Source organism: Talpa europaea (genome assembly GCF_964194135.1).
Source record: "Talpa europaea genome assembly, chromosome: 13".
In the NCBI taxonomy this organism is placed as follows: Eukaryota; Metazoa; Chordata; class Mammalia; order Eulipotyphla; family Talpidae; genus Talpa; species Talpa europaea.
This window is the reverse complement of record NC_140080.1, coordinates 4287284-4314112: the sequence shown is the minus strand read 5'-3', so window position 1 is coordinate 4314112 and position 26829 is coordinate 4287284. Positions and strand designations below refer to the sequence as shown.

The following is a 26829-nucleotide window of genomic DNA, read 5'->3' as shown; positions in this document are numbered from 1 at the left end:
TTACCTGAGGACCAGCTCAGCAGCTCCCCGAAACATGGTCGTCGGTCTGTCCTGCTCGGCTCTGGATGCCAGCTTGCAAGGGTGTCGCCCCTCTGGGCAAGCGCTGTGGGTGGAGGGGGCTGGCGCTGGCCCCACCAGCCAGCCCGCCTCTCTCAGGCAGTTCCCAGTGCTAGGCCCACTCCCCACAGGTGGGGAACATGCCGGCCTGGGTAGGCCTCCAGGCAGCCGGAGCTGTGAAGTCCAACATGGGCCACAGCATGGAGATGGGTCATGACTGACCTGTTATGCTGGGCAGGGCGCTCAGCACATCGTCTGGTGCCCAACAATCCCAGCATTTGCCCACCCACCAGGCACGGCCAGAAGACCAGCACCCGCAGGCTTCCAGGAGGGCGGGGAGCTGAGCGCGTGAGCCCGGCCGCGTTCGTCTCAGGCCCGGGTTTTTGTCATTTCCACTGATTAGGGCTGCAGTAGCCACAGAGGCTGCAAGCAGAACCCTGGCTAGACCTTAATTCAGTGATGGCTTTTTCTGCCCCTCGGAGGGAGGCTTCGTTCTGCCAGAAACCAGAATTTCACCTTAGAACTGACACAGCCACATGGGTTGAAAGTACAGTGGTGCATCCGCTGCAAAAGCGCTTGGGGGTTACTATTCACGCAGCATAGGGGCCACTTGACACAGAACTCAGTCCTGCCAAATCTGCCACACCTGGCACTTTTGGTCGATTTAATTAGTTGGTTACTTCCATTGAAAGGTCAAAGGGACCGGAATCCAGGCGGGACAAGACAAACTCTTGTTCCAGGGTGTGAGAAATCTAACTCGCCAACCAAGACAGAAGACGCCTCATCCTCCTGTGCTGTTGCTTAAGCCGTGCGCGTCAGTTCCCACCGAACTCCTGCAGTGGACACTAGTATGTTGGTGAACATCCTAGAGACACAAGCCGCTGTGGGACCGTCCGGTACCAGCATTCTTCACCCCAGCTGCTCAGTTTCTCTTCGTTCGGCACCACATCAGGCCCCTGTAATGCAACCATCCCATCTGCTGGTTCAAGCAGCCGAGCTGGCGTTTTAGCTGTTTTCATGTTCGCCGCCGCACTCCACTGTACTCCACACCACGCCACATCACACCGCCCTCTGCCGTCCTGGCTTTATATGCCCGGTCTCTTGGCGCAGGTGCGCCCACCTAGGCACGCCCACGCCCTACACCAGGTGTCCGCCATCAGGCAGGCATTTAATCTAATGGTGGGAGGGCAGAAATACCTGACACCTTTCACTGACCCTACACCCCCCAACGAAACAAAAGCTCCAAGGAAAGGCAGAGCAGCTAGCCCGCCATTTCCCTTAGATTATGTTAGTAACAGTGATTCTTGTGAACGCGAAAGGCCAGTTTGTTTTTCACAGACACCTCTGTGAGCACAGAAGAGGCCCCGAGCTGCTCAGCATGACCGAAGAGCAGGAGGTGGCGAGGCCCTACAGCAAGCCTGTCTTCGCCATCAATTGCATGATTTTCTTTTGATCCTCCAAATTTGTAGTTCTACTATGGGAATAAAAATACCACTAAGAGTTGGGAAGTCAGGACGGCCTCAAAGCTAGCAGTTACTTTTGAAAAGGCTCTGGCTGCTGTCTAGAGGAGCAGACAGCAGCTCTGGGGAGGTGGAAAGCCGCATCTGAGAGGCCAGGACACCCTCCAGTCCTGTCCTTCCCCGGAAGCAGAGGACTTTCTGAGGAGGCCCCTGCTCACCAGAATGCAGACATGGGTCCAGGCCCACAGGTAAGAGGGTGTTCAAAGTTCCCTCCTGGTGCCAGTGATAGATGGGAAAGTGTTTCTGGAAATTATGAAAGAATGTTCAGATGTCCGCATTGACACTTTGGTGGGCTCAATGTGCTTGAAAAGCCTCGGCCAAAAGCCTGACCCCACAGGATCCTGGCAGCCCCACGGTGACATGGCTGAGTTCTTCCTCTTTCCTGCAAGTCGATGGCCAAAGGAGACCCATGCCATTTCCAAGATAAAGGTTTCTCTTCTCTGGGGGGTTCTGGCCAGAACGGAATGAAATGAAGTTGCCGCTAACCCCAGGACTCGTGTTAAAGGTCAAGAGCTAGCCGGAGTGAACAGGGACCTTTAGCAACGGAACCACAGTGCCCTCACAGAGCATCCTCTTCATTACACTGTTTTATAAGGTGAATCTAGAAGTTCCCTAAATCAGGCTAACGTGTGGCAGAAATATGCACACATTATTTTCTCACTGTGCTATAGTCAGTCAAGTAAAAAACATTAATCACAATAAAATCATCAATCATGAATAGAGAGGGAAAAAGATCTACCACTCAGAGGGTGACCCAGAATGCCTATTTTGCAGACAGTCCTGTTTAGAGGCTTGAAGCTGACATTTTCAAATTTGCTATTGTATATTTAATCTTATCATCAAGACCCAGCTCTACTCCCAGCTCCGCTACAAAATTCCTGGCGACTGTGGGCTCATCCCGTCAGCTGTTACTGTGGTCGCTGGACCGCGGGGTTTCTGATGTCTTTCCAGCTTCAAAATTCTGTCTGGGGAGATAACTTTTCTCAAGCCAATGATTAAAAGAAGTTTATATTACACTATTTCTCTTTGTTGGCAAAGAAGAAACAGATGTGCCTTAAAAGCTGTTTTCTGTGCCCTGAGTATCGCTTTCCTGGTAAGAAACGTGGAGAGACAGAGACGACTGGGCCAGAACACACACGTGCTGGCTCCCACAGGCCCTGCCCACCAGGCCACGGGCCACACCCACTGCCAAGGACACCAGGAGACCTGCTCCTTGGCAAGCATCTGAGCACACGATGGTTTAAAATTTGTTTATTGCATTTGTTTATTTCAATTCAAATTTTCACAGATTGAAAGACTACATGTCATTAGAGTCAACTCTTGTAGGCAGTTCACAGCAAAGATTTCTCATGAAGACGAGAGACAGTGATCATTCAGACTGCAGACTCGACTGTGCCCTGCACACCAGGCCCACACAGACTCTGCCCCCAGGTGGCAGGGTGTCCAGATGAGTAAACACATGACACCTGACCTCGGCCCAGGCTGTCAGCGAGGCCTGAAGCTGCAGGGAGATGGCGCTCCTCGGGCAGAGGTAGGGGAGAGCCGCAGCCCCCAGGCGTGAGTGGACGGCTGTGGCACGCGTGGCGCTGAGGACATGGCTCACTCCCGGAGGAGGGGCGTTCCCCTTCACCAGGGAATGCACCCGAGCCATTCTTTAAGGAAATGACTCGGTTCAAACGTTTGCTCCAAGGCACCCAGGGTGTAAAGCCTTTTAGAAAATACACAGAAACAAGTAGACTTAAAAAAGGGAGTTAGTTCTCAATGGAGGAGTCTGCTACTACTGTACCTAGTGTAGATAATTCGCATAGATTACAAAAGCATGTGGAAGGGCTGCAGTGTGAGCACTGGCGTCCGGCACTTGGGGGAGCTGGTGGTACCTCCTGGCAGGCTCTGCCCGGCCCGCTGCTGCGTCACTTGTACTTATAGAAGCCTTCTCCACTTTTCTTGCCCAACTTCTTCTCTGCTACCAGCTTATTCAAGGATGGGCTGGGCTGAAACAAGGGGTTCTTGGAATCCATTTCATGCCAACCTGTGGAGAGCAGGGAGAGTGCTAATGGGGGGTGCAGGGTGTGCTGGGAGGCAAGGCTGTGGACAGAGCATGGGAGCGAGAGGCCTTCGGGAGTGACCACAAGGACGGGGCAGCTGTGGTGGCACCACCAACCCACTGTTCATCAAGCCCTTCCGGGCAATGGCGGATGCCAAGCTCCAAGGGCTCAAACAGAACCCAGTCATCGGCTGGGTAAACAACTTGCAGAACGTGTGAAAACTCTGATTTCACTACCACAGGGTTTTGCATCTTTCAACCAGAAACCTTGCTCCTTCCAGATACAAAAGCGTTCTCTGTGGGCCATCAGGGCATACTCTACATTCAGCCGGTCATCCAGGCTTAGCGATCACTCTGACCCTGTCTCTGCAGGCACTGCAGCCAAGTGGATACCATCTCTCTACTTGGTAGTGTGTCCTGACTGTGGTGGAGGCTACACAAATCAGCCTAAGATAACACGACAGTAGACCAGTGTCAACTGCTGCTTTTGACACTGGGCTGTGGTCACGGTACACAGAACGATCGATGCACATGCTGACTTTGTTCTTTCCCAGGACTCTACTCACTTCAACATGTAAAGTTAAAAAAAAAAGGTTACCCTTGAAGAGACATGAGATGGGCATGTGTTCCCTTCTGTCACCTATTAGTGCGAAGCTTTCGCTGGTGGGGTAGGCCTGGGCATGGCCCCCCGAAATCCCTGCTCATTTCTGCTTACAAAGGCATTGCACTTGGTAAGTGAGAGAGACGGCCTCCACTCCATTAAAGGCAGAAGACAGAGAATTCCAATCCTACCGTCCATGATGAACTTGGTGGTGTCCAGTCCAACGTAGTCAATAAGTTCAAAGGGGCCAATGGGGTAGCTGGCTCCCAGCTTCATGGCAGTGTCAATGTCCTCCTTGGACGCGTCACCTGTGGAGAATGGGCAGCGCTGGGTCACCACTTAATTTCCCTAAATTCTCCTTGTCATGCGGCCAGTCCCAGAATTACTGGATTTTCACAAGTTGGCACAATCAGAACGCATCTGGAGCCATACTACTTCCCACACGGGCGAGCTCGCATCTGAGAGGGACCTGGTGCCGGACAGGCCACACAATGTTAGGACCTGTCCCACCAAGCTACTCTGTGCGTGAGTCTGCTCTTTGCTCCTGGATGCATCACTGACCTTATAGCAGGCTGGGGCCTCCCAACTGGAGGAAGTTACTAGAACAGCATGTAAAACTACAGCTTACTTTTTAATAAACATGGGGGTTTTCTGATTGTTTTTAATAAAAGAACAAAGCTTTATGTTTTTGTATATGCTGCAGGTATTACATGTACATTCTTCCTTTCTGGTTTTCTTGATTTTATAACAATGAATATTCCCAGCAAATCACATTCATGTGAACCTTTCAGACCAGATGCTTAAAGAAAAGCTAAACCCTGATTTCAGAACTGTAGTGCGAATCTGAAAGTGTCTCAGGTGGATGAAGACAAGAGCTGATTTTCTTTTTCCTTCGAATTTTACCCTTAACACATTGTTGCAGGCCCAGGAAAGTTCTTAACAGACAGCAGCCTGTTCCTATTCTCAGAACTGGGACATTCTGTATTAAGGGGCTCTCTGTAGAATTTTGTTCTAAAATATAAAGAAAAGGTAACTCATGCAAAGCTACATAAAAGGAGAAAATGTTAAGATACTGAGAGAATTTCATACCTAAACATTTAAGATTTTAGGCATGTATGACATTAACCACTTGAATGTTTTTTACAAAAAAAAAACCAAAAAAACAAAAAACAAACACATGCGGTACCAGAGACAGGCCCAAGGACTTCAAGGCGATCCAGGCATTAAAATCCCAACTGGTTTTTCCAGCTGACGTTACTGGTGCTTCACCGACTGCTCACCCAGAAGACCTGGCAGCAGAGTTTCAAGCAGCAGGAAACCAAAGAGCAAAAATGACCTAGACCTGGACTGTCCAGGCAGCCTAACTCTTCCACTCACTTTTGTTTTCATCTGACACTGCGAACACCAGAGACTGGAAGGAGGCAAGGACAAGCGGGACCAGCACACGAGCACTGCGGTGACAGGAGGGCATCTGAACAGCCAGGACTGCCCGCAGAGCCAGCGCGGCAGGCCCAGGAAGACCCCAGCACCACCAGGGAGAGGACAGCTTGGCAGCTGATGAGTGGCGTCTATGCTCAGACAGACTCAGGACTCAAGGTCAGGAGCAGTCCGTTCCCTCCAGTGGTGTTCACAGTCTCACATATCCATGGCTTCCTCTGCTAAGGGACGCAGCACAATGGCTCCCGCTCGCCTCAGCTCCTCTAGCCACAGACGGCCAAGGACAGACAGTGGCCTTAGAGGCAAGGCTGTAACTGCAGATTCAGAGCGCCCTTGAGGACCCCTGGGTTTCAAAAATTAGTATGAAGAAATAATATGAAAAAAATGTAAATACTTCCATAGTCTACACAACTAAAATTTCTGTTGAGTCATTCAGAGCTGAAGAAGCAACGGGAGAGAGAAAACAGAGGCCAGTGTCCAAATGGGGGTCACTGGGGTGGCATCTCACCCATATCATCCCTACCCTTCTTTAGGGGAACACATCCTTGAGGAGCCAACACCCTCTCCAGAGAGGAGGGCACATGCACGGAACCCCACTTTGGCCTGGGAGTAAAAGCCCCATTGGCTAGACATGAAGGAAAGCTTCTTGGCCTGACCTGCTGCTCCCTGCTCCCCAGCACCCTCCTGTCTGTCTCTGTGGGACGTACCCCAGCTGCACCAGGCAGCCTGTAGCCCCAGCATGGCCTAACCCCCTGTGCTGTACCAGTACTCTGGTGGGGTGGGGTGAGATAGCCACAGACACAGAGAACAGAAGAAACTGGCTCTGTGCCAAGTGCCAGGAGCACCCAAGTCCAGAGAACGAGCCCCAGCTCTGCGCAGGCCCGAGGAGGGAGAAGGGGAGACACGGGTCAGAGCGCAGCGCGCCTGCGGGGCCACAGCCCTGGGTGCCTGCTGAGCGCAGTGAGGGACCCTGGTCATGGGGGAGCAAGCGCAAAGCGCCCTCAGCTCACGGTCAGATACAGGGCATGTGGGAAAACAGAGCCAAGCGGCTGATTCGGGGGAAGAGCGATCACCTCGTGCTCTGTCCCGAACATCACACCAAAACAACCTGCCTTTCAAGGTCGGGGAGACACTTCCCCTCCTGGGAGGTGTAACTAGGCATATTTGTTGACAGATAAACACAGAAGTGCCGGTTTGCTCTTGGAGCCACAGTAAGGCCAATGCCTCCATAGACCACAGAGACGCTTTCATATTTAAAGCAGATTGTGAGAAGGCAAATGTGCTTTCATCTCCGGGGAGGAGCGGGGAGAAACGTGCTGTTTCTAAAACAACAGCATCGGGAGCGAGCACTTGAGCAAGGAGTAACTGGAACAAGCAGGCCAGGTGCTCACCCTGTCCTCGGGAGGCCCATGCGCCTGTGGGGTGGCCCATGGCGACCCTCACAGAACAGGGGCCGGGAAGGCAGACGGAAAGGCAGACCCACCTTTTTCATGACCCAAGGTCTCGTTGCAGGTGCTGGGTCGTATGTTTCCACAAAAGGGGAAAGCACTTTGTTGACCAACAAATATTGAGGAGAACATTCTAGACCATTCTTACGGTGAAAAACATGGCACCTCCTTGTTACCCAGTAAGGCCGAAAGGGGTGTGAGGAAGGTCTTGCTCACACGTCACACAACCCTAAGGAACTTTAAAGGTTCCTTAGCCCATGATTTCTCCATTACTGTTATTGTAATGGGACCCACGATATAAATTGATGCCCATGCCATCGCTCTGGCTGGCCTGTGGGAAGTGGGTTCCCAGGGTCCGGGCCCGGAGGCCTCACGGGACCCAGGACATACCCTCTCTGAGCTGCAACGCTGTTCCTGAGCTGGGTGAAGCTGTGGGCCAAGCTTGGGCTCCTACCTCGCTCGTACAGCCTGATGGCCTCCATGAGGTACGGCACCAGCAGACGGTTCACGATAAACCCAGGAGTATCCTGTTTGAGAGAGAAACACAGAAGCAGGCCAAGTTTCACTGAATTTCTCCTGTCTGCACTACATGACAAGGCTATGCTACTCTCTGTCATCAAGCGATGCATTTTCAAAATTTGTTTAGAGTTCCTGCACAGCCTCATCGCCCTCCTGCACGGCGATGCTGGCTCATCCAGCAATTATAGGACTTCAACAAAAAAATCAAACTCAGTGTCCTCAGGGCGGCATCCTGAATTAAAGACATATCAAGGTAGTGGTGTCACGGGAAGGGATTGGCCTCGGGGTGGCACAGTGGGCCCCATTCCAGTACCTTCTGGCTGCTACATGGAGCCCAGGCTCCTCACCCAGTCCCCAGCAGGAGCCCATTCTCCTCATTCCTCCCACCTCCCTTTCAGGAACCAACAACCCTCAAGAGAGCGCAACCTCCCCGGTTTGCTGCGACCCTTCTCATGCTCCTCAGGATTTCCTCACTCCCAGGACAGGGTAGGTACGGGTTGGGAAGGGGAGCAGGACCAACGGGCCAGCAGCCAGGGACCCTGATGGACGCTGGCCTTGCACAGACACCACCCAGAGAGTGGATCCTCGTGGAGGGCCTAGTATGGGATCTGGACTCCATCTCCCCTTCTATTTGGGGGTGGGGTTGGGGGTGCTGTGGAGTTATCCAAGTTGGCCATTTTGGGGGTGGCAGTCATGTAACATCATTCCACTCAGGAACTAGGGGCCTCTCATCAATAGACTGTAACCTGCTGCAGGCTGAACCCCCACGCTAGCTAGCCCTGGGCCCCGTGCTCCTGCCTTGTACAGACAGGTGCTGCATCCCTCATACCTGCATCACTGCCATCATCAGAGGTCAGAGAGCTGACCCTCACGGGCTTTGACCTGGCCCCCTGAACTCTGGACAAGCTGAAATGCCCCTCCCCTGCCTCCATAGGACAGACACACACAAGAGCTGCTTCAGTTTGACCAAGACTATGCTAAGGAAACAATGCTGATTTTATAGTGAGGGCGAAAGAGCTTCTCAGCTTCAAAGGAGTTTCTCACAGGAACAAAGGACAAGGTGCCCAAGTTCACAGGAGCAGCGCATGTGGTACAGGGGTGAGACACAGCGTGTAGGCAGAGAATATCAGCTCCCATAAAAAGCTTGGAATGAGGAAAACAGTGTGAAACTCAGCAAACACTTGATATTCACTGGCACTGAAAGAATAATCATTAGAACGACAGCATTTTGCCAATGACAGTACTGATGCAGGTTTTTCCCCATTATAAGAACACTCAGTACTGTTAGGGATGCAGAGACAGAGGCTCCCATAATACTGGTGGATATGAACAGACTCCGTCCTTTGCTAAAGCCATGTAATTTTTTGTGTAATTTTTTGCCTTACCTTTTTCAAACTTAATATTAACTCCACTTTACTTACCATGTGCCAGGTACTGTTCTAGAACTTTAGAAATAGCTTACTTCTTCCTAGCCAGAGCAATAAAACAAGAGAAAGACATGCAAGGAATCCAAATAGGGAAGGAAGAAGTTAAACTATCACTATTTGCAGATGATATGATAATATACATAGAGAACCCCAAAAACTCCACAGAAAAACTAATCCAACTAACCAATCAGTTTAGTAAAGTAGCAGGATACAAAATCAACACACAAAAATCAGTAGCCTTCCTATACACAAACAATAAATCTGAAAAAGAAGAAATCAAGAAAACCATCCCTTTTATTACTGAAAAAAAAACTTGGGAATAAACCTAACAAAAGAAGTAAAGAACCAATACAAAGAAAACTATAAAACACTGTTAAAAGAAATAGAAGACGCAAAGAAATGGAAAGACATCCCCTGCTCATGGATTGGAAGAATAAACATTACCAAAATGGCCATCCTACCAAAAGCAATCTACAGATTCAATGCCATTCCAATAAAAATTTCAATGACAGTCTTCAAAGAAAAAGAACAAATATAGGGGCGGAGCAACATGGCGGCGAGGAGACGCTGCGAGTAAGATCTCCCATTAAAAAAAGTTAATAGGGAGGAAAAGCGGCAGGTCCCAGTGAGAACTGGGACACGGAAGATAAACGGACGACTCCAGCAAACTGCCCGAAGAAGAAAGTGGCCATAAAAGAGGACGAGAAGGGAGGGAAGCGCAGAACCCTGCTCCCCTCCCCCGCCCACAGAGGCGGCACTCTCCGACCGGCAGAGACGAGGGAAACAACAAACCAAAACGCCCAACAAGAAAAACGGACGCAGCAAGCGGGACTGTGAGTGGAAAGGAACTATTTCAGCCACCACACCCCGTGAACGGGAGCTGAGGCGAACCCTGCAGGATCCGCCGCGGAGGTGAGCTCCAGGCGCCATTAAAGAGAGCCCCGCCCCCCAGGAGGAGACCAGCACCAGCACACAGCCCCCGCCGCCCGGTAAGCTTGCGCGAAAGCGGCGCTCGGATTGCAGCTGCCCAGGCCCCTGCGCCTGCGACCTAGGCTTGCGGGGAGACGTCGGAGGCCCTCCCTGAGTGAACAGGAACAAGGTGCCCAGGCAGGGGAGCGGGATTCAAAAGGCGCCATTCCCGCGCCCCTGATCTGGGCTACAGCCCGCGTCCTGGAACTGAGGGCTTTGGAACTGAGACCCGGGCGGAGGCCCTCCCTCAGTGAGCAGGAACAAGGCGCCCAGGCAGGGGAGCGGGATTCAAAAGGCGCCATTCCCGCGCCACTGATCGGGGCTACAGCCCGCGTCCTGGAACTGAGGGCTTTGGAACTGAGACCCGGGGCACGAAATTAGGGGCGTGGGTTCCCCACGACGGTGGGGCACAAGGCAGACACAGCACCCCAAAGCCGTTGAGGTGTACCCTACCATCCCCGCTCTGCTCCCTGTCCCGCGGGGTGGAAAATCAGCTCCCCAAGGGCTCTAGGAGAGATCTCTGGTGCCACCTAGCGACTTGACCCCAGCACAGGCTACTGAAGGAGCTAGTGGCCAGCTGGGGAGTTAGCCCACACCGGGCCCCTTCTGAACAAGTAGTCTGAGCCCACAGGGAGAGCGAGCACCCACAGCCGGGGCAGACCAGGTGCGCAGAAGAGTGTGCCTGAGACCAGAAGCGCAGGGAGTGTGTCCCACATCACCATTTTAGAACAGGGACATTTCTTCAGTAAAGACTACCGGCAGAAGGCTTCCTCAGGAGCCAGAGGTGAGCGGGGGAAGTTCGCCCACGCCAGACCCCCTCTGGCCTGCAGTCCAAGCCCAGAGGGGAGCAGGAACCCACCGCCGGGGCAGACCAGGCGCACAGGGGAGTGTGTCCCCACATCGGCATTTTAGAACAGGGACCTTTCTCCAGTAAAGGCTGCTTAAAACTGACAGATGACTCCTGGAAGAACCAGAGGGGAACAGAGAAGCCCACCCAAGATGCCGGCAAGTCCCAACAACACAGTGTCCCAACGCATACGGCAAATTAGAAAACAGACAGTAGGGAGGAGAAGAACCACACGCAACCTAGCAACTCTCCAGAGTAAAAGCACACCACAAAAAGAAAGCCAGCCCCCAGATTGCAACGACAATAACTTGGAAGAATTTCTGAGCCTTCCAGAAAGAGAATTTAAAATTGCCGTGATTAAAAAACTGACAGAAGTCATAAAGGAAAACAATGATAAGGGAAAAATAATCAACGATCAGAAGAATGCAATTGAGTCCCTAGAGAGGGAAAACAACGGTCAGAAGAAAGAAATTGAGTCCCTAAAGAGGGAAGTAAAAGAAATGCAGGAGATCAAAGAATTAATGGAAGAACTAAAGAATTCTGGGAAAAGCAATGAAAGCAGAATAGATGAAATGGAAGAACGAATAAGTAATCTTGAAGACACAGAAATAAAAAGAACCAAAACAGAAAAGGAAAGAGAAGTACGAAGGAAAAAGAACGAAGAAAGACTTCGGGAACTATCTGACTCCATGAGGAAAGGAAATATAAGAGTTATAGGAATACCAGAAGGAGAGGAGAGAGATGTAGGAACAGAGAAAATATTCAAAGAGATAATTGAAGAGAACTTCCCAAATGTGAAGAAGGAGCTGAAAATTGATATACAAGAAGCAAGAAGAACACCAAACTTCCACGACGAAAGGAAAAATACAGCAAGACACATAATAGTAAAGCTCCCAAGAATCCAGGACAAGGAAAAAATAATGAAGCTGGCAAGAGGGAAGAAACAGATAACATTCAAAGGAAAACCAATCAGGCTGACATCAGACTTCTCCGAAGAAACACTACGGGCAAGGAGAGAGTGGAGGGACATAGTCAACAGACTCCAAGAAAACAGATGCCAACCAAGAATACTCTATCCCGCAAAGCTCTCCTTCCTCTTTGAAGAAAGAATATGGACCTTCCCAGACAAACAGAAACTCCGGAATTTCATTGCAACTAAACCCCCACTCCAAAAAATACTACAAGGAGTCCTAAAGCCAGAACCTCAGAGCGACGAATAACAATGAAAGAAGGCCAAAAAAAAAAAAAGTTATTAAAAGAATAAATAAATAAAATCAAAGGAAAGACAAACACAATGGCAAATACAGATGTTAACATATCAATATTAACTCTAAATGTAAATGGACTAAACTCTTCAATAAAAAGACACAGAGTTGCAGCCTGGATTAAGAAACAAAACCCAACCTTTTGCTGTCTCCAGGAAACACATTTAGCTACAAAAGATAAAAATAGGCTCAAAGTTAAAGGATGGAAAACAATCCTACAAGCAAATGGACCAAAAAAGAAAGCAGGAACAGCTATACTTATATCAGATAAAACAGATTTCAAACTCAAAAAGATAAAAAGAGACCCCAATGGTCACTACATTATGATCAAGGGGACAATACTTCAAGAAGAAATAACACTCATTAACATATACTCACCAAACGAAGGAGCACCAAAATATATCAGACAACTGTTGTCCTCTCTGAAAACAGACATCAGAGAAAACACATACGTAGTGGGAGACTTCAACACACCACTATCAACAATGGATAGATCAACAAGACAAAAAATAAGTAAAGAAACCAAAGCTCTAAATAAAGACCTAGAGCAATTGGGCTTAACAGACATCTATAGAACACTAAACCCCAAAAAAACGGAGTACACATTTTTCTCAAGCGCACACGGATCATTCTCCAGGATCGATCACATACTGGGGCACAAGACAAACATCAACAGATACACCAAGATTGAAATCATATCAACCATCTTTTCTGACCATGAAGGCATCAAACTAGAAATAAACCATAAAAAGAAGGCAAGGAACTTTCCTACCTCATGGAGATTAAAAACCACACTACTGGAAGACCATTGGACTAATGAGGAGATCAAAGAAGAAATTAAAAAATTTTTTGAATTGAACGACAAGGAGGACACCAATATCCTAAATGTATGGGATGCAGCAAAAGCAGTAATAAGAGGAAAATATATAGCAATAGAAGCTCACATCAAGAAACAAGAAAGAACGCAAAGAAACAACCTAATCTCGAAGCTCAAAGATCTAGAAAAAGAACAACAAAAAAACCCCAAAACCAGTAGAAGAAAAGAAATAATAAAAACCTAAGCAGAAATAAATGAAATTGAAACTAAAAAAACAATCCAAAAGATCAATGAAACCAAGAGCTGGTTCTTTGAAAAAATCAATAAAATAGACAAACCCCTAGCCAGGCTCACAAAGGAAAAAAGGGAGAAAGCACAAATAAACAGGATCATCAATGAAAGAGGAGAAATCACAACGGACACAGCAGAAATCAAAAGAATAATCAGTAACTACTATGAACAGTTATATGGAAACAAGTTTAACAATCTAGAGGAGATGGACAAATTCCTACAACTCTACAATCACCCAAAGCTAGATAAAGAAGAAATAGAACACCTAAACAGACCAATTACAATTAGCGAAATTGAAATGGTAATCAAAAACCTCCCCAAAAACAAAAGCCCAGGACCTGATGGATTTACAAATGAATTCTACCAAACATTCAGAGACGAATTAGTGCCTATCCTTCACAAACTCTTCCAAAAAATTGAGAAGGAAGGGACAATACCAAACACGTTCTATGAAGCCAACATTACACTAATACCAAAACCGAACAAGGACAACACAAAAAAGGAAAACTACAGGCCAATCTCCCTAATGAACACTGATGCAAAAATCCTCAATAAAATTTTAGCCATCAGAATCCAACAATGTATCCATAAGATAATTCACCACGACCAAGTTGGATTCATTCCAGGGGCACAAGGATGGTTTAACATCCGAAAATCAATCAACGTTATCCAACACATCAACAAAAAGAAATATAAAAACCATATGATAATATCAATAGATGCTGAGAAAGCTTTCGACAAAGTGCAACACCCATTCATGATAAAAGCCCTTGAAATTCTTGGGATACAAGGAACATACCTCAACATCATAAAGGCCATCTATGACAAGCCAACAGCCAGTATCATTCTCAATGGTGAAAAGCTGAAAGCAATTCCATTAAGATCTGGAACAAGACAAGGATGTCCACTCTCACCATTGCTTTTCAATATAATACTGGAAGTCCTAGCCAGGGCAATAAGACAAGAGAAAGACATCCAAGGAATCCAAATAGGAAAAGAAGAAGTCAAACTATCACTATTTGCAGACGATATGATATTATACATAGAGAACCCCAAAAACTCCACAGAAAAGCTAATTCAACTCATCAATCAGTTCAGTAAAGTGGCAGGATACAAAATCAACACGCAAAAGTCAGTAGCCTTCCTATACACAAACAATAAATCTGAAGAAGAAGAAATCAAAAAGACCATCCCTTTTGTTATTGAAACAAAAAAAATCAAATATTTGGGAATAAATCTAACAAAAGAAGTAAAGGACCTATACAAAGAAAACTATAAAACACTGTTAAAAGAAATAGAAGAAGACACAAAGAAATGGAGAGACATCCCCTGCTCATGGATTGGAAGAATAAACATTATTAAAATGGCCATCCTTCCAAAAGCAATATACAGATTCAATGCTATTCCAATCAAAATTTCAATGTCATTCTTCAAAGAAATAGAACAATTATTGATGAAATTCATATGGAATCACAAAAAACCCCGAATAGCCAAAGCTCTCCTGAAAAAAAAAGAAGGGAATGGAGGAATCACACTCCCAGACTTCAAACTATACTACAAAGCCATAATCATCATAACTGCATGGTATTGGAACAAGAACAGACATACAGACCAATGGAATCGAATAGAAAATCCAGAAATAAACCCACAGATTTATGGTCAACTAATCTTTGACAAAGGAGCAAAGACTATGCATTGGAGCAAAGAAAGTTTGTTCAATAAATGGTGCTGGGAAAACTGGGTCGCTACATGCAAAAGAATGAAGCTTGACCACCACCTCACACCATACACAAAAATCAACTCAAAATGGATTAAAGAACTAGACATAAGACCTGAAACCATAAAATATATAGAAGGAAATATAGGCGAAACACTACGTGATTTGCACATCAAAGACATCTTTACAGACACATCACCCAAAGCAGTGATAGTGAAGGCAAAGATAAACAGCTGGGACTATATCAAATTAAAGAGCTTTTGCACAGCAAAAGAGACAATAACAAAAACAAAGAGAAACCCCACCAACTGGGAGAACATTTTTGCACCCAACACTAATGATAAAGGACTGATCACAAAAATCTGCAAAGAGCTGATGAGACTCAACAACAACAAAGAAAATAATCCAGTCAAAAAATGGGCAGAAGAGCTTAAAAGAAACTTCTCTGAAGAGGAAATGCAAATGGCCAACAGGCATATGAAAAAATGTTCAACATCACTTGTCATCAGGGAAATGCAAATCAAAACTACCATGAGATACCATCTCACACCAGTGAGAATGGCACATATTAAAAAAACTAGCAACAACAAATGTTGGCGAGGGTGTGGAGAAAAAGGAACTCTTCTGCACTGTTGGTGGGAGTGCAAACTGGTCCAACCACTGTGGAAAGCTGTGTGGAGATTTCTGGACCTACTAAACATAGAGCTTCCATATGACCCAGCAATTCCACTCCTAGGTATTTACCCAAAGGACACAGAAACATCAATTCCAAAGAACACCTGCACCCCTATGTTTATAGCAGCACTGTTTACAATAGCTAAGCTTTGGAAACAACCCAAATGCCCAAAAATAGATGACTGGATCAAGAAGATGTGGTACATATATACCATGGAATATTACTCAGCATTCAAAAAAGATAAACACATGCAATTTGCTGCAACATGGATGGCGCTGGAAGGGATCATGCTCAGCGAAATAAGCCAAAAAGAAAAAGAAAAATACCGGATGGTCTCACTCATAGCAGGAATCTAGAAAACTTAAATAAGGGACCAGGAAAATGAATAACTATAAGAAAGTGAAAATCAAAATCAACAAAAAACTATGAACCAGAGACACTTTTAGGGGGGCGGGGGCGGGAGGGGAGGGATTGGGGTCAGAATGGGGGGCTGCAATTGTATGGGGAATATAACAATAAAATTTATAAAAAAAAAAAAATAAAAGTAATCGTTAAAAAAAAAAAAAAAAAAAAAGAAAAAGAACAAATATTTATAAAATTCACATGGAGCCACTAAAACCCCTGAATAGCCAAAGCTCTCCTAAAAAAAAAAGAAGGGAATGGAGGTTTCACACTCCCAGACCTCAAACTATACTACAAAGCCAAAATAACCTAAATTGCATGGTATTGGTATAAGAACAGACAAACGGACCAATGGAACTGAATAGAAAATCCAGAAATAAACGCACAGATTTATGGTCAACTAATCTTTGACAAAGGAGCAAAGAATATGCAATGGAACAAAGACAGTTTGTTCAATAAATGGTGCTGGGAAAACTGGGTCGCTACACGCAAAAGAATGAAGCTTGACCACTACCTCACACCATGCACAAAAACCAACTCAAAATGGATTAAGGAACTAGACATAAGACCTGAAACCATAAAATATGTAGAAGGAAATATAGGCGAAACACTATGTGACAAGCACCTCAAAAACATCTTTAAAGACACATCACCCAAAGCAGCGATAGCAAAGGCAAAGATAAACAGGGACTACATCAAATTAAAGAGTTTCTGCACAGCAAAAGAGACAGGAACCAAAACGAAGAGACACCCCACTGACTAGGAGAACAATTTTGCATGTAACACTAATGATAAAGGACTGATCACAAAAATCTACAAAGAGCTGATGAGACTCAACAAAAACAAAGTAAATAATCCAGTCAAAAAATGGGCAGAAGAGCTAAAAAGAAACTTCTCCAAAGAGGAAATGCAAATGGCCAACAGGCATATGAAAATATGTTCAACATCACTTGTCATCAGGGAAATGCAAATCAAAACTACCATGAGATACCATCTTACACCAGTGAGAATGGCACATATTAAAAAAACGAGCAACAACAAATGTTGGCGAGGGTGTGGAGAAAAAGGAACTCTCCTGCACTGCTGGTGGGAGTGCAAACTGGTCCAACCACTATGGAGGGCTGTGTGGAGATTCCTCAACCTGCTAAAGATGGAACTGGCATATGATCCAGCAATCCCTCTCCTGGGTTATTTACCCAAGGGACACAGAAACATTAATTCAAAAGAGCACCTGCACCCCTATGTCTATAGCAGCACTATTTACAATAGCTAAGCTTTGGAAACAACCTACATGCCCCAAAATAGATGATGGATCAAGAAGATGTGGTACATATACACCATGGAATATTACTCAGCAATCAAAAAAGATAAACATGCAATTTGCAGCAATGTGGATGGACCTGGAAGGGATCATGCTCAGTGAAATAAGCCAGAAAGAAAAAGAAAAATACCAGATGGTCTCACTCATAGCAAGAGTTTAGAAAACCTAAATAAGGGACCAGGAAAAAGACTATAATAGAGTAAAAATCAAAATCAACAAGCAACTATAAACCAGAGACACACTATGGTGGGGGGCAAGGGGGAGTAAGATGAAAACAAGAGGGGTGGGAATTATATGGGGACTATAACCATGATGAAAATGCATACATTGTGTAAAAATGCAAAATGACGTAAAAAATATGTAAAATTAAAAAGAAATAAAAAAGAAATAGCTCACCTCTTGTTGAACCCCGTGACACAGGTACTACCACTACCTCCATGTGAGGTAGAAGACGTGGGCACAGGGAGGCTGAGTAACTTGCCCAAGGTTACCCAGCTCATAAGTGCCAGAGCTAGAGGGCAGCTTTCCCATGACAGCACCAGTGAGTGGCCACCCCACGGACCAGGGGCCCTGAGGCACACACTCCAGGTATGTTCTAGGTGTGGCTGTAACCGTCTGCATGCCACATTAAGAGCCAGTGTAACTGACCAAGAAAGGCCCCTGGAAGCCCCAGGGGGCCCCCTAGAGGATACAGGTTCCCTACCTGCCTGTGCCAAGGTCACGCTGCGGCAGCAAGGACTCTCCTGTGAGCTAGTGCTTGTGCACCAGCCCTGTGTTCCAAACATGACGCCCCCGCGTTCTCTTTGGGACACAGTGTCTACTAGGCTGTTCCACATACAGGGGTCCCCGGGGCCCCACAGAAGCTGTAGCTGAAGTGGTCACAAGCCATTTATGACCAATAGCCATGACGGTCAAGAGCCAGGACCCAGACAAAGTGGGACCTCTTCTCAGAAGAGGTCCAGGCTCCATCCTGACGTCAGGGAGTGCCAGGGCCATGGGCTGGCTTTCGAGCACCGGGAAGGAAGCCCATCTTGCCCCTCATGGCACCCCTGACATGAGCAGGACACCCCAGAAGTGGCCTGGTCCTGAATCAGCCCTCCACAGCCTCCCAAGCGCAACCTTGCAAGACACAGGATGCTTTCCCAGGGCCTTGGTGAAGTCCATCACAGACTCAAATGTCTTCTGGCTGGTCATGGGGGTCTTGATGACCTGCAAACGCAAAGCAGAGCAGGTCAGAACCAGAGAGCAGTGACTGCACAATGTGAGAATAGCACATGAGGACAGCACAATGAAGCACGCACAGAGGCCACAGCACAGGCGGCATGGCCCAGCTCGTCGGGACAGAGGAAGGCTCTCAGCCAAGTGTGCACTTTAGGACAGTACATATGACAGATGCCCCAGGACAGTACATATGACAGATGCCCCAAATCAGGGCTGGCAGCATATACCCATGCATCTGAGGGGGCATTAAGGCTCTGTCCCTGACAGAGACAGAGTCTGAGTCCCCGTCACACCATTCACTGGCTCTCTGGCCTGGACAGTATCGTCACATTCACGTGACACTAAATCACTCTATCCACAACTGGCAAATGCCAGGATCTCTGGTGTGTCCCCGATGCTGTGACGTCATCAGGAAGGTGAGGCAGTATGCGGGGTGTGAACACCACCTGAGGGTGCGCAGGTCAGCCCACTCCCCTGGCTACAGAGAAGCACCCAGGAAAGTTAATGGCTCTCCCTGAGTCACAAGGTCTCAGGTTCTGAGCTGAGTCTCCCCATCCAGCCCCCACGCTCTCCTCACTGGCACCCCAAAGCCAGCAGCCCTCACTTCAGGACAGGCTTGGGCTACAGTGGCAGCTTTCCTTTCCAGCAACAGGAGACCACCCCGGCAAGACTGTGGCTACCCCTGGGGTTCCTGGGGGTGTCAGTGTAGAGTGGGCTTGCTGTCCCAGCTCCAAGCACCCCAGTTGGCAGTCAGCCCTCAGCCAACACTGGGGGCATTCACCAGTCAGGAATTAGATTTTGGAAATTAAGAGACCAGGCGGACACAAACTTAAATTATATATAAATATATGTAATTTAAATGCCCCTTAGGATCTTCGACAAGAGTCAACGCAAACAGGCTTGGCTTCTACATCACACCCTTTATATGCGCTAAGGCAAGTCATATCAGCCTCCACGCCTCATCCGTCTTCTGTGAAATGGGGCTAATGAACGCTGACAGCGCCCCCCACCCCCGTAAGAGGGCTGAGGGCTTAATGAGCGCTGTCTGCGCAGGGATGAAAGGTGCCCTCTAAATGGAGAGAATTACCATCATGCGGGCCTTAATGGGATCCCAGCGAGGGGGTGGGGCATGTAAGGACACTCGACACTCGGGAAGGAGGGCAGACCGGGAAGCACCACGGAGATGGGGCTGAGGGCTTGAGAGGGGGCCGAGCTGCTCTGCAGGCACCAGGCAAACAGCTCGGCTGCTCAGAAGAGGAAACGCTTCAGGACCAGAGAGATGGAGCTGGGACAAAGGCTGCTAACCGTGGCATATGAAAAGTACTTTCTCAAAGGAGTTGATAGCCAAGGTTTTTTAATAGGAGGCATGCATACCTGTAAGCACACCTGTTCATTCATTCCACAGATGCCAATGAGATATTTACTTGCATATGTTGCTTCCCAACAGTCTGGAAAAAAAGCGCACACACACACACACACACACAAGTGCGCGTGCACACAGAAACCCAGTCCCAAGAGAACTGTTCACTTGTGAGACAACTCACTTTGGGGCTCACCATCAACACAAAGGCCTAAAGTTAAAGGAAAAAAAGTAAACAGAGAAGAACAAGTTCAAAGGACATTTTCTAGAAAATGCTAACAGTTGCTAAGCAGTAGCTGTAACAAACAATGCTACGTTACCAAAGACAAAGATGGACATTATCAGATAAAAGCAGTCAAAAATATTATTAGAATTTTTTTTAAGGCATGTTTTATTTATTTATTTATTTGTTTGTTTGTTTGTTTGTTTGTTTTTTATACATGCACTGGGTACAGTCAGAAGCGCGGGAGGGTGAGAGAATTCACCAGAGCCAGAGCGGGGAGCAGAGCAGGCAGAAGGACCGAAGGCCACTGCTGAGGGGAGCAGCGGGCGGCAGGAGAGGTCTGCGCACCATGTGGGACCCTCCTCCGGTGGCCGGGGAGCAGCCGGGGATCGAACCGGCACCGCGGAGGCCACGGGCAGCTTCGCAACCCAGCGCTCAACCGCTGCGCCACCGGGGAGGCCCTATTATTAGAATTTTAAGGCAATCTACACAGAATGTCTTTATCTCCAAAATACACATATGAATGATACAGTAACTATAAAAATTAATTAGTCCTTTGAGTACTGCAATGTGGAACGCTCCAGTCTACCTCTTTGCTCTTTCTGCATAAGAGTAAATGCCCGCAGCCTCTGCAGCGCCGGTTCGTTACCCAGCCGCCGGCGAGGGTCCCACAAAAAAACAAACAAACAAAAAAGAGTAAATGCTGTTTCTTCTACTCCCCAGGTACTGCCCTTCATTCCTCAACTTCCTCAGCAACACCTTTGGAGCTGGGGCAAGCTGAGCAGAACAGATACTCGCAAGATTCTTGTGTCAGGGCGTCACTTTGAGAAAACGGTAGAGAAATACTGTCATCCTTAAATTAGAAGCTAATGTTTGTGCCGGGGTAGGGTTGAGGGGTAACGAGGGAGAAGCCACAGCAAAAGCACAGCTCCCTTACACCTTCCCAGGCGGCCTGGTCCCGAGGACAGCCTGGCTCCACGTCCCCCACACTTCGCACGGCAATAACTCCTTAGCCTCACAACAAATGCTACTTTAATAGCGGCTGCTCCCCAGACCCTGTAATTAGCCCCCTGTAAAAGGCAAGTTGCCACAGTTCATGTGCAAATTGCCTACTTTGACTCCATCCCCCACTACCCAAGACTCCAAGCAAGCCAGCAGAAGCAGCCTGGACAGGAAGGCCCAGGCAGTGACCCTGGCCACGCCCCTCCACATGGTGGCTTTGTGGCCAGGAGGTCAAGGTTGTGGGGAGCTGCTTTAAAAGCTCTGATCTCACCACACAGGAGATGTGCCTCAGCTGGGGATGGTAGTTTGGCCCTGTTACACGTGGCAAAGTGGTACAGTCCTGCCAGAGTGTCTAATCACAGCCCTTTAATGCCTGAAGCAAACTGGCCTCTCCCACACAACATGTGGGGCTGTCCTCTCTGGGGTCCGCAAGGCAGTGATCTCCAGCGCTGCCCTCACCACCTTATGCCCGACAGCTACACAAACAAGTCAACAACAGCGTCCTGATTCTGGACATCACTGGTCAGCGCAGGGCCAGGGAGACTCACCGTACAGCCTTCCTAGCTCCCAGGTGCTCTTTTCCCTCGGGGCTGCAAGGACAGACTCTGAGCAGAGAAACGCAAGCGCCCAGGCGGGCCAGGCTGGGAAGAAGCAGATGGAGAGTGGGCAGAGCGAGCAGACAGTACATGCAGACGGGGACGGGCAGTGGGCACAGTAGATGCGCACACACCACAGACAAGCAGACAACGCATACAGCAGCTCTCCACAAGTGGACACACACGAGCAGACCCCCACTGACCTCGACCAGCTTCATCACGGGGACAGGGTTGAAGAAGTGGAGCCCAGCAAACCGGTCCTGCCTGGTGGTGGCGTTGGCGATGCTTGTGATCTGCAGGGAGGAAGTGTTGCTGGCGAAAATGGTGTGTCTGCAGAGAGAGGTGAGGCACGTCAGGACGAGCCCATCTTTGGACATGGCCAGAACCACTCTCGGGCAGAGGCAGGGCAAATGTCCCGGCCCACCTCCAGGGCCCCACCCCAGAAGACATTCCGGGAAGATGCACGGTCCTACCAGAGGCAGAAAGCAAGGGGCCTGGCTCATTTTAATTGTAAATTTTTAATTTAACTAATTTAAGTTACCTGTTTCAAAGACATACTGAATCTTTACCAAACTTAATTTTAGGGAACAACGTATCTCCTGTCCATTGTGTTAGTTAATACTCACGATGAATGAGCTACTTTTCAACAACCTCAGACAGAAAATAAGCCTCAGCGATCAGAGACTAACTAGTCCAGGAAAGGATGCCGGAAGGACCCCGGACACACAGCAAACAAGGAACTGCAAAGAAACACCTGAATCCTCAACAAGAAGCTTCTGGTAATACACAGGAACTAAGAGCCTTTCCTCTCAAGTGGAAAGCCTTATTTTTCCATTGAACTGGAATTAAAATGAAAACAAAAGAAAACGAAAATGGTTCAGAAGAGGTTGGAGGGTACACAGGCAGGTCCCGCGAAGAAGGGGCACATGTGTATCATGAATGTAGCTCAAGGCATTCTGCTCATAACATCTCAAAAAAGGCAGCACCATCTTCTTGTGTATATAAATACAAAATCAGTAATAATTACAACTCTATTCTGACTTAAGGCAAAATTACTTTTTAGGATCACAGTAAATAGCAGGGTCAAAGGCTGGGCCCACCAATTTTTCCACAGGCAGGACTTCTATGCTCTCCTGCAGCGCCACCTTGTGGAGAAACCTCGCAAAGCAGCCAAAGCTACTCAACCACAGGTGGGTCCTAGCATAGCCCAAGGGGTGGGCCTACGCTGATGAGGGTGGGGAGATCCCTGCTCAGCAACAAGATGACACTAGGGCACTGAGACGGGACAGGTGGAAGGAGAGCGAGTGGGCAGAGGAAGCCAGTCATTCGGAAAGAACGCAGAGAAGCATGAGGTGTAAAGACAGGCGGGGGGGGGGGGGGGGTGGCTCCAGGGCAGAAGGGAGGTCAGGGTGGCCACCACCACCTTCCTTGGGCAAATGCCAAGTGTGCCAACTTGATGGTGAGACGGAGGGACTTTTACTTTTTAAAAATATGAAAGTTTTCAAGTGTGAGAATTCTTTTTTTTTTTTAATAATTTTTTTTAAAGATTTATTTATTTATTTATTTATACAAGCACTGGGTACAGTCAGAAGCGCGGGAGGGTGAGAGGATTCACCAGAACCAGAGCGGGGAGCAGAGCAGGCAGAAGGACCGAAGTACACTGCTGAGGGGAGCAGCGGATGGCAGGAGAGGTCTGCGCGCCATGCGGGACCCTCCTCCGGTGGCCGGGGAGCAGCCGGGGATCGAACCGGCGCCGCAGAGGCTGCGGGCAGCTTCGCAACCCAGCGCTCAACCGCTGCGCCACCGGGGAGGCCCTCAAGTGTGAGAATTCTAGTTTTCTGGCTTTCTGGTCAGTGGTGGAAAATACGTAAATTATCACTATCCTCCATGAAACAAGTGTGGAACCGGAACTTCCCGCCCCAGGCCCCAGGGTCCTCTTACAAACAAAGGGTGATAGACTAGCGGAGAGTTACACTCGGAATGTGGAGCCTTCTCATGGGACATTAAGAACTACCCACAAAAAGGGGAAGCCAGGGGCACTGACCATCCCTATCCAGGCCCCCAGCTCTCCGGCACAGCCCCTCCCAGCCAACCAGGGATGGGGGGCTCCTCACAATACCACACCAGCACCATGAGCTGGCTGAGCCGGCGCACAGCTCACCCCCCAGCACAGACAAGTCCACCCTCCTCTCCTGGACACATCCGACTCTGGGCCATCTTGTGTTTCTCCCTGAAACGCAGGCAGCAAAGCCTCACCTCCTGCCTGTGGATCCAATGGCAGAATGCGGCAGGAGAGCCCTACGTGGCTGAGTGGCGGGGATACGTTAGGCCACTTTGTTCTGGATCACACAGACCGAGACGGTAACCAGCGCCGCACACCTGCGGTTACAGCCGGTGCGTCTGATGCTAAGGACACGCCGGGGAGCAACGTGTGACTGCTTCAAGGCATATGCCAAAAACCCTGGCTGTAATGGGCTGATCTAACATGAAACCTGGAACGTGCGGGAGGAGGGCGGCAGGCCGGAGAACCAGCCACCCACGGTGCAGCTGCCTGTCACAGGCCACCTGTTGCACTGAGGTTAGGGGAGAGCGCCGAGCGCGCACCTGACGCAGCAGGCACTCGGGACACATGCACAGGACGAGTCCTGAACCACCCTGTGTGCAGCTGCCACTGGCGAAACCAGATGTTATGTACCCCAATTCCTCAACTGCAGTTGTCCATGAGGAACATAAGGGCCAGAAAAGCCTCACACCTGTCCAAGGTCGGAGGGGACTTTCCCCACAGCCCTTCCTACTCGGGAACCCACAACCCACAGGAGGGCTCCTGCATCCCTCACAGTGTTTCCATAGCCCCTAAATGTAGGTGGAGCCCACGCACGTGGGGACCGAACCCAATATGAGGGTATCAGCCTGGTGACAGGTGACAGGAGGACGGGTCGCCCCCTCCTCAGGGGCAGGGTCTGTCCAGACAGAGGCTGGAAAGCTCTGCGAGTTCTGTGTAGCAGGCTGCCATGTGAGTGTCCCCCCACTAGTCACAGGTCACTGGTAGCTGCCTAAGGATTTCTTTGTCACAGGATCTTCTGACGCTCATGCCAACCGAGATGGGTGCAGCATGGCTAGGCCACAGGAAAAGCCGACTCCACTACGCCGCGACTGCTGAAAGCCAACAGCGAATGTGAGGAAAGGGGCTGAGAAGTACAGTGCACGAGAACACAGCGGCCCACTGCAGAGTCCCAGCGCAGGCCCCGCTGGGAGGCTGGAGAGCACCTTGCTGTCGCTACTGCAAGCACCAGGCTTAGACGATGCTCGGAACAGGCAGGGGCTGCCAGAGGGGCTTTCCTCCAATCACACCAAGGCTCCCAGGGGCACCAAGGACAGGCCCACCCACAGCTGCTGCCAGAGACGGCACTGCCCCCCACTGAGAGCGCCCCCCACACCGGGTGACCAGATCAGGTCAGGCCTCGGGAAGCACACTGGCACTGAGGACGGGGACCGAAGGGAGCAGTGGCAGATCTCCGGAGGCAGCTGTGGGGCATGGAAGATGAGTGCCCGGCATCAGACTCTTCCCGGGGAGGCCGCCCCAGCCTGACAAGGACGTCCAGGGGTCACATACTCAGCAGCAAACTTGTCCAGCCTCTTGAAGAGCTCATTCTTCAGCTTCAGGTTCTCCACAATGGCCTCCACCACCAGGTCCGTGCTGTGGACAACCGCCGCAGCGTCCGTGCTGGTGGAGATGCTGCCTAGGGTCTTCGCCACGAACTCATCACCAGCCTGGGGTGGGGGAGAGGGAGGGCACACTCACTGCGTGCACAGGGAGATGGGAAGAGGGTGCAGGGCCTGGCCTGCTACCTGAATGTACCTGAAGCCCTAAGAAACCAAGGTCTCTCCACTGCTGCTCAGGGCCAACTGCATGGAGCCCAGCGTCCAGACATCAGGCCTGGCCTGTCAACAGCCTGCTGTGGGCCACCCTCATGGTCGCATGGGGGCGGCCTGTCGGCTCTCGGCCTGCTGAGCATGCTGCTCCTTTGCCTGCCAGTCTGTCTCAGCCACACAGGCAGCTTCCATGAAGCCAACACCTTGTCCTTCCAGGACAGGGGAAGTCCAGCTCAGCCCCGCTGGTCCACGGACGCTTTGCTGACTCACGCCTGGCACAGGAGGCCCGGGAGCGCTGAGAGGGCAGGGCCAGGCAAGGCTGCTGAGCCCAGCAGCCATTCAGCAAATAAGCGCAGCCTGTACCAATGTGCTGACGGAGGCCTGCCCAGCAGCATGCAGAGGTGAAGGACACGAGGAGCAGCACCCCCTTCCCAAGCAAGGCCCAGAGCCTCTGCCCAAAGGGGACACTGGAGGAGCTGGCCAGCAAACGTGACAAATCAGGTTATCTGGGTGTAGACTCCAACTGCCAGCCCTGGGCTCTGAAAGCCACCTGCCGGGGCCCTGGTGACGCACCTGACATCGCGGCCCTGACCAGAGGAACATGGGAACAGCCGGGGGAGGCAGTAATCTGCGCGTGAGCTTCAATGTTGGCAGCAATGCCCTCTGAATTTTTCTAGATGGCTAGATACGGGGAAGGAACAGGCATTGGGAAAGAGGTGGAGAAAGTCAAGCCTCCACACACTGCTTGTAGAAATGTAAACCACTGCAGGCTTTGTAGAATACAGTTTGTGGTTCCCCAAAAAGTTCAAGGAATGCCATGGGCCCCAGCAATTCCACTCCTAGCACCGACTGGCGAGAAGTGAAACGACAGACTAGAGCAGAGAGCACAGCCATGTGCACATCACTCACAACAGTGCAAAGGCGGAAGCAACCCAGCAACCAACAGTGTGGTAAAAAGCACAAAAGGGCACGCCTCCATCATATAAGGAACGAGGTTCACACGCTGCATGGGGGGCGCTGGGATGGCGCCGCCCACCCGACCAGGCCCAGCTGGACGAGGGCCAGCGCGTAGGCCCTGCTTCGAGGAAGCCGCTAGGAAAGCAGTGTGGAGACGAAGAGCAGGCCAGAGGTGACCAGAGGTTGGGGGTGAGAGATAGTGCTTCAGGGGGACAGAATTGCTGCTTTGAAAAAGAAAG

At 49.4% G+C, this 26829-nt stretch overlaps 1 protein-coding gene across 2 annotated transcripts in view; it reads right to left on the bottom strand.

Moving 5' to 3' along the window:
- Nucleotides 1–3487: 3487 nt before the first annotated feature.
- The window catches only part of HADH (hydroxyacyl-CoA dehydrogenase), a gene marked incomplete at both ends in the record, with an annotated part of 40038 nt that continues 16696 nt past the window's right edge, over nucleotides 3488–26829 (bottom strand). Inside the window, 6 exons of one of the 2 annotated variants that reach the window (XM_084252348.1) lie at nucleotides 3488–3606; nucleotides 4414–4549; nucleotides 7515–7634; nucleotides 18478–18567; nucleotides 21964–22090; nucleotides 25374–25531. In XM_084252348.1, the coding sequence (XP_084108474.1) occupies nucleotides 3488–3606; nucleotides 4414–4549; nucleotides 7515–7634; nucleotides 18478–18567; nucleotides 21964–22090; nucleotides 25374–25531 (750 nt within the window). The remainder of the gene's footprint in view (nucleotides 3607–4413; nucleotides 4550–7514; nucleotides 7635–18477; nucleotides 18568–21963; nucleotides 22091–25373; nucleotides 25532–26829) is intronic. The other variant, XM_084252349.1, reaches the window with a different exon arrangement.